This window comes from Artemia franciscana, chromosome 1 (assembly GCF_032884065.1).
Source record: "Artemia franciscana chromosome 1, ASM3288406v1, whole genome shotgun sequence".
In the NCBI taxonomy this organism is placed as follows: domain Eukaryota; kingdom Metazoa; phylum Arthropoda; class Branchiopoda; order Anostraca; family Artemiidae; genus Artemia; species Artemia franciscana.
In genome coordinates this window covers 70,649,055-70,658,039 of record NC_088863.1, presented here as the reverse complement: position 1 = coordinate 70,658,039, position 8,985 = coordinate 70,649,055, and the positions used below count along the sequence as shown (strand labels likewise).

Below are 8,985 nucleotides of genomic sequence, written 5' to 3'. Positions count from 1 at the left end.
TTTTCATCTAACTGCGCGGTTTTGCGTTCTTTAGCCGCAAGCCTTTTGGCATTAACCCTTTGAGCAGATTCCTCGGCTTTTTCTTCTGCCGTTGTAGGATATATACTAAAATTTCTCTTTGAATTAACTATTTGAGCAGCTTCCTCGGCTGTTTCTTCTGTCATTTTAAGATCTATACTAAAAATTCCTCTTTACGTGCTAAGCTTGCTAAAGCTCAACAATTTATAATAAATCTCAAAATTTTAAGTATCTGTTTTAAGGTTTTCGAATTACTTTAATCTATTGTCAAAATATTTCGAAATATTTATGCAATTCCCAGTTTTTACATTTTAGTTTGTTTTCTTTTTCTTCTTTAATTTTTAGACGTCATATGTCTGGCGTAACAGACGTAGTGTAACAGACATAACACACAAGCAACTTATTATATATATATATTATATATTATTATATATATTATTATATTATATATATATATATATATATATATATATATATATATATATATATATATATATATATATATATATATATATATATATATATATATATATATATATATATATATATATATATATATATATATATATATATATATATATATATATATATATATATATATAAATATATCTATTCACAGGTGGGACAGAGGGACACAACTACAATGGCACGTAACTAATATGACGCGTAACGACTTAAGCGCACGGGGGGCTTGGGGGTGGGGCGAAGCGCCCCCAACAATTAGGTGTTGGGGTGGTGCAAAGCGCCACCCCAACAGCTATTATATATATAAAAATGTAGTATCCGTCTGTTACATTACCGTTATTACCTTTACACGAGCAAAGGGTTTCGAATTTCCTCGCAAATCTCGTAATGATTGCCCCAGAGCCTCGAGTGATTTTTTGTGCCATTGTGCACTCGTCCCAAATAATAAGTTTGCATTGCTGCAATATTCTACCCATCCCAGATAATCTGGAAATATTGCACGTGGAAGTTTCTGTAGAATGCAAATTCAGAGGCAATTTCAAAGCAGAATGAGCAGTTCTTCCACCAGGCAGCAACGTTACGGCTATTCCGGACGACGCAATTGCCAGCGCTATGGAATTTTTTGATCAAATTGATGCCAGAATCGATTTTATCACAAACGTTTTACCAGTACCTCCTGGAGCATCTAAAAAGAAGATTTCTCCAACGTTGTTATCTACACAATGCATTATCTTATCATAAATGTCTTTTTGCTTAGATGTTAACTTCGAAATATTATTTTGTACATACGACAATAGATCACTCGTGTTGTAACTTTGTTCACGATCCAATGCTGCACATGTCGAAACAGCAGCATTACGATTAGGTGAAGGCATTCCTAAATCCTGAAGAGGTTTGTTTCCCATACATAGGCACAAATCTTTAATAATAACTAAAGTGTAGTTATAAATTTCTGATGTAAAATCAAAGGACATATCTGACGTCTCTAACCGTTTTCGATGGAGTATATCTTCGGACATTTTTGATTTATATTTTTCCCATAACAATGTAGGAGCTGCTGGAGAGCAAGTTGTTAGTATGATGCCAAACAATGCACAAATTTGACTTGGAGTTGACGTTTCGCACGCGTCACTGATGGGCATGCAGTACAGTAAGTGTCATGTATAGTACCGTTAACAGTTCTCAAATACTCAAAGGACGTCGGACCTGGTACATTCACCGAAAGCAGGTGGAGAAAGAAGCATTCATGTTGATTGGGGTGAACGGTGTAGAGTCTTCCTATCGTAGTATCTTTGAAGATGGTAGGTTGGCCGTCGACTGACTTATCCTGTTTTCAAAGTTCAAATAATTTCTTTTTAGCGTTCCACGTGTAATACAAAACTTCAGTATAAAGCAGTTTTTTTGCAAAAGAATCATTTTGACATGACGAAAATAAAGCAGTTAACGTTGTATCCGGTGGATTCAGGGCTCTCTTTGTTGCATGTTGGATTCCAAAAAATAAACATGTTGTCCATTCTGTAAATGTACCACTATGTGAACAACAGCTGGACTTCGTTCATGTATCGGAAATGAAAGAATTCACCAAACAGCTTCATTACTGCTTATGTATCTTCCAGCCTGATATTGTTCGATTTCATCGATATCACCGATTTCAGACTGCAAGCCAAAAACTGCCATGTCGCTGCCTTTGTTTACTCATTTACATATGTATTTGATTGCCTTTACGGAGTTACAGTATTCAAAGTTTATGTGTGCATTAAATGTTTTTGATAATAAAGGTGAATATGGAACAACCCACTGGTTATCTACGTCGATGGTGGTACCGTTATGCTTCATTATTATTGATGTTTTACCGCCATCTTCAGTAGATCTTCTTCTAAATAGTGGGTAACCATCATTGCCGGTAATTGTGTTGGGTACTAAAAGTTGAAGATATTGCTTTGTGTACCTTCCTTTGACAATGCATGGTGATTTTTCAATCAGTGCACCGCAAGTTCCATGTATCATATTTTTTACCACAATATCATATATGCACTTATCGACATTTTCGTGGAGGCGTTGGCCAGGAGGCGTTTTGTCAGTGGAAATAACAATTTTATGCGTATCAGTAGGCATTAAATTGATTGCACAGGCGCACTAAACCATTATTTTCGTGGAAAAGATGTTGCAATTGGGAAACGATAGTCCTTTCAACGTCAGGAGAAATTTTGCAACATGCATTCAATTCAGAAGTGCTATCACTGATGAAGTACTTTTGTAAAAATTTATGATTTTCATCTGAGAATGGTAGAAGGGACGCTGCTCTATGATAAATTTGCCCTTTTACTTTGAAAGAAGTCGTAAATTGATCTTGATTTTCGATTTAGGCACCAAACGACGTCATTTGGAAACATGAGTTATATTTTCTTATGCTTAGCAAAAAACGCTTAGATTCTGACGTAGTTCCAGTAAGCAAAGTCTTCAATGGCTCAGGTGGTGTAGCCGGTTGAGGAAGTTTAACTTTTCCTTCAGTGCAACACATTCCCATTGTTTCACCATTAAATTTCAAGGCCTTGCAATAGAGACAAATTTTAGACATAGTCCCGATTTGAACACACTTACTCAAGCTATAGTCATCGACTGGGCTGTACCTGAATCCCAGGCGATAATTTTCACGTTGCTCTTGTGATTTCTCGGCACGCTTTCTTTTGGCATTATCTCTTTGAGCCTCAAGCCTGTTTTAACGTGGTTCTTGTGATTCCTCGGCACGATTTCTTTTGGCATTGTCTCTTTGAGCCGCGACCCTGTTTTCACGTTGTTCTTGTAATTCCTCAGCACAATTTTTTTTTGGTAATTTCTCTTTGAGCCGCAAGCCTGTTTTCACGTTGTTCTTTTGATTCCTCGGCACGCTTTCTTTTCTTACTTTTTCTTTTACCCACAAGCCTTTGGGAATTATCTCTTTGAGCCACTTCCTCGCTGTTTCTTCTGCTATTGTAGGATTTAAATTAAAATTTCTCGCACGATTTGCTTCCTCGGTTGTTTCTTCTGCCATTTTAGGATCTATACTAAATTTTCTCTTTGAATCACCCCTTTATATACTTATAATGACGTCATATACAAAGCCTTATATACTTATAATGACGTCAACTTATGATGACGCCATACAAAAACATACAAAATATATACATGACGTCATATTGCTCAATCCTTATAATGACATTATTCCAAAACATATATACAACTTATATGACGTCATTATAAGTATATAAGAAGGCCTTTCAAAGAGAAATTTTTAATTTTAAAATGACAGAAGAGCCTACAGTGGCCACAGCCGAGGAAGCTGCTCAAAGAGTCTATGCCAAAAGGCTTGCGGCTAATAGAGAAAGTATGAAAAGAAAGCGTGCCCAGGAATCACAGCAACAGCGTTAAAACAGGCTTGCGGCTAATAGTGAAAGTATGAAAAGAAAGCGTGCCGAGGAACCACAACAACAGCGTGAAAACAGGCTTGCGTCTCAAAGAGAAATCACCAAAAGAAAGCGTGCCGAGGAATCACAACAACAGCGTGAAAACAGGCGTGTGTCTGAAAGAGAAATCACCAAAAGAAAGCGTGCCGAGGAATCACAAGAGCAACCTAGAAATTTTCGCCTGGCATTCAGGTACAGCCCAGTCGATGATTATAGCTTGAGTAGATGTGTTCAAAGCGGGACTATATCTAAAATTTGTCCCTATTACAAGGCTTTGAAATTTGATGGTGAAACAATGGGAATGTGCTGCGCCTCAGAAAAAGTTAAAATTCCTCAACTGGCTGCACCACAAGAGCCATTGAAGACTTTGCTTACTGGAACTACGTCAGAATCTAAGCGTTTTTTTTATCAAAGATCAGAAAATATAACTCATGTTTCCAAATGACGTTGTTTCGTGACCAAATCGAAAATCAAGATCAATTTATGCCTACTTTCAAAGTAAAAGGGCAAATTTATCATAGAGCAGGGTCCCTTCTACCATTCTCAGGCGAGAATCGTAAATTTTTACAACTGTACTTCATCAGTGATAGAAATTCTGAATTGAATGCACGTTGCGAAATTTCTCCCGACGTTGAAAGGACTATCGTTTCCCAATTGCAACATCTTTTCCTAGAAAATAAAAATTTAGTGCGTCTATTCAAAAAAGCCGTCGATTTGATGCCTACTGATACGCATAAAATTGTTATTTCCGCTGACAAAACGCCTCCTGGCCAACATGTGCGTAGATACAATGCTCCAACTATCGACGAAGTGGCAATCGTTATGGTCGGTCAGTTTTTACCTCGAGATATTATTCTTCATAAGCGAAACGCTCAGTTGGTAACAATTGCTGAAACTCATCGATGCTAAGATGTCCTACAATATCCTATCATTTTTTGGGATGGAGCCGACGGCTATCACTTTAATAATAAATTGCAAGATCCATCCACTAACAAACAAACGGATAAGAAATGCAGCGCAAAAAAACAGTATCAGGCTGGAAGATACATAAGCTGTAATGAAGCTGTTTGGCGAATTCTTTCATTTCCGATACATGAACGAAGTCCAGCTGTTGTTCACTTAGCGGTACATTAACAAAATGGACAACGTTTTTATTTTTCGGAATCCAACGTGCGACAAAGAGAGCCCTGAATCCACCGGATACAACGTTAACTGCTTTCTTTTCGTTCTGTCAAATTATTCTTTCGCAAAAAAACTGCTGTATACTGAAGTACCTTCGTATTACACGTGGAATGCTAAAAATAAAGTATTTGAACATCGAAAACAGGGTAAGTCAGTCGACGGCCAACCTACCATCTTCAAAGATACCACGACAGAAAGACTCTACACCATTAATCCCAATCAACATGAATGCTTCTTTCTCCGCCTGCTTTTGGTGAATGTACCAGGTCCGACGGCCTTTCAGTATTTAAGAACTGTAAACAGTATTATACATGCTACTTACCATAGTGCATGCCAAGCTCTGAATTTATTGGAGAATGACCAACACTTGGATAAATGCATCAATGACGCGTGTGAAACGTCAACTCCATGTCAAATTCGTGCATTTTTTGGAATCATACTAACAACTTGCTCTCCTTCAGCTCCTAAAGAGTCATGGGAAAAATATAAATCGAAAATGGCCGAGGATATACTCCATCGAAAACGGCTAGAGACTTCAGATATGACTTTTGATTTTACATCGGAAATTTAGAACTACTCTTTACTTGTTATTGAAGATTTTTGCGTATGTATGGCAAACAAACCTCTTAAGGGTTTGGCAATGCCTTCACCTAATCGTAACGCTGCTGTTTCAACATGTGTAGAATTGGATCGTGAACAAAGTTACAGCACGAGTGATCTATAGTCGTATATACAAAATAACATTTCTAAGTTAACGTCTGAGCAAAAGGACATTAATGATAAGATAATGCATTGTGTCAATAAAAACGTTGCAGAAATCTTCTTTTTGGATGCGCCAGGAGGTACTGGTAAAAAATTTGCGATAAAGCTGATTCTGGCATCAATTAGATAAAAAAATGACATAGTGTTGGCAAATGCGTCGTCTGGAATAGCCGCAACGTAGCTGCCTGGTGGAAGAACTGCTCCTTTCGCTTTGAAATTGCCTCTGAATTTTCATTCTACAGAAAATCCCACGTGTAATATTTCCAAATCATCTGGGATGGGTAAAGTATTGCAGCAGTGCAAACTTATTATTTGGAACGAGTGCAATGGCACACAAAAAATTGCTCGAGGCTCTGGATCAATCTTTGGGAGATTGGAAAGGGAATTCAAAACCAAAGGCAGCACAATAATATTACTTGAGAGAGATTTCAGGCAAACATTACCTATAATACCTAGATCAACCCCTGCAGACGAAGTGAATGCTTGCCTGAAAAATTCTAACTTATGGTCACACGTAAAGACATTAAAATTAACTACAAATATGCGTGTCCGATTGCAAAACGATGACTCTGGCTCAACATTTTCAGATCAATTGCTGGCAATTGGAAACGGAAAGCTCCCAGTAGACTCAATTTCAGGGCGTATACAACTGCCTGCTGAATTATGTAATTTAGTGACGTCCAAAAATGAATTGGTTGAAAAAGTATTTCCGAATATTCTAACCAATTATAAAAATCGTAAATGGCTAAAAGAACGAGCGATTCTGGCAGCGAAGAATGAAGACGTCCCCGAAATCAACAATATTGTTTTGACCAAGATTCGAGACCAGGCAGTCCTTTACAAGTCAGTTGACACAGTTCTAGAACCAAATGAGGCGGTTAATTATCCATCTGAATTTTTAAATTCCCTGGATCTCCCAGGGTTTCCATCACACGTGCTACAACTAAAATAGGCGTACCAATAATATTTTTACGAAATATCAACACTCCAAAGCTTTGCAATGGCACGCGACTTGCCTTAAAAAAAAAAACTATGGAAAACATAATAGAGGCAACAATCTTGACAGGGCCTTTTGAGGGTGAGGCTGTTCTTATTCCTCGCATTCCCATGATTCCAACGGATCTGCCTTTTCAATTTAAAAGATTGCAATTCCCAATTCGACTAGCATTTGCAATCACCATCAACAAAGCTCAAGGGCAATCATTAGAAAAATGAGGTATAGATCTTAATACAGATTTTTTCCCATGGACAATTGTACGTTGCATGTTCGAGGGTCGGTAAACCTGACAATCTATTTATATGCACTGACAATGGGACAGCGAAGAATGTTGTATATTCGCAAGTTTTACGTAGTTAATTTGTATTGTATATGTATATCTATCTATCTATCTATATATCTATATAAAAATAAGTTGTTATTTATGCATGTTTGTATATTCGCAAGTTTTACGTAGTTAATTTTTAGTGTATATGTATATCTATCTACTATCTATCTATCTATATAAAAATAAGTTGTATGTATGCATGTTTGTTTGTTTGTAAAAAGATCGTTTGCATATATATATCTATATTCAAAGGTGGGACACAGGGACACAACTACAATGGCGCGTAACTAATATGGCGCGTGACGACTTACGCGCGAGGCGGGCTTGGGGGGAAGGGGGGTTGCGAAGCACCCCCACCAACTAGGTGCTGGTGTGGCGTGAAGCGCAACACCAACATCTAGTATCTATCTATATATATATATATATATATATATATATATATATATATATATATATATATATATATATATATATATATATATATATATATATATATATATAAATAAGTTGTCTCTCTGTCTGTCTGTGGATCAGGTGACGTCATGTTTCTGTGTCGGCTGACGTCATGAAATTAGTTGTCGTCATTTTTGCTTTGACGGTGACGTCATTAACGGTATTTAAGACATTTGTTCACGGAAAAATGTTTAATTGTAAAATGACTGAAGAACCTATTGTGTTTGGGATTTTGACTTGGATAAGGTCATCAATGCCTACCAGATTTAAGCTAAAAAAACAAAGGTTCGTCGATATGTACTTCATAGTGACGCTGAAAAATAAAGAAGAAAAAGAAAACTGAAAAAAGAAAAAAGGTAAAAAACTAAAAAAAAACTAAAAAGAAAAAACACTCAAAGAGAAATTACAGACCGGGACACAAATGACGACCGAGACAGAGGGAATATAAGTGACGACCGGGAACTTCAAAGAGAAATTACACACTGGGACACCCAGACACAAATCACGACCGGGACACAGGGAATATAAATGACGACCGGGACACAGGGACACAACTACAACGGGGACGCCGGGGGCACAGGCAGGATATATAAATGACGACCGGGACACAGGGATTGTTCGAATAGAAATTACAGACCGGGACACCGGGACACAAATGACGACCGGGACACAGGGAATATAAATGACGACCGGGACACTCAAAGAGAAATTACAAACTGGGACACCGGGACACAAATGACGACCGGGACACAGGGAATATAAATGACGACCAGGACACAGGGACACATCATTAGAATAATGAGGTATAGATCTGAATACGGATTGTTTTTCCCATGGACAATTATATGTTGTATGTTCAAGAGTCAGTAAACCTGACAATCTATTTATATGCACAGACAATGGGACAGCGAAGAATGTTGTATATTCGCATGTTTTACGTAGTTAAAAACATATATTTATATCTATCTCTATTCACAGATGGGACACAGGGACACAACTACAATGGCGCGTAACTAATATGGCGCGTAACGACTTACGCGCGCGGGGGGGCTTGGGGGGGCGCGAAGCGCCCTACCAACAAGGTGTTGGGGTGGCGCGAAGCGCCACCCCAACAGCTAGTATATATATATATAAATAAGTTGTTTGTTTGTGTGTTGACTGAAGTCATGATTGTGTGTCGACTGACGTCATGTTTGTCAACTGACGTCATTATAAGGATTGAGCAATATTCCGTCATGAAGTTGTTTGTCGACTGACGTAATTACAGACCGGGACATCGGGACACAAATGACGACTGGGACACCGGGACACAGGGAATATAAATGACGACCAGGACA

At 37.9% G+C, this 8,985-nt stretch overlaps 1 protein-coding gene across 1 annotated transcript; it reads right to left on the bottom strand.

Moving 5' to 3' along the window:
- Positions 1 to 1,109: 1,109 nt before the first annotated feature.
- On the bottom strand, positions 1,110 to 1,625 carry LOC136038060 (uncharacterized). The gene has a single exon (XM_065721066.1). The coding sequence runs from the start codon at positions 1,623 to 1,625 to the stop codon at positions 1,110 to 1,112; it is 516 nt and encodes a 171-aa protein (XP_065577138.1).
- Between the last annotated feature and the right edge of the window lie 7,360 nt (positions 1,626 to 8,985).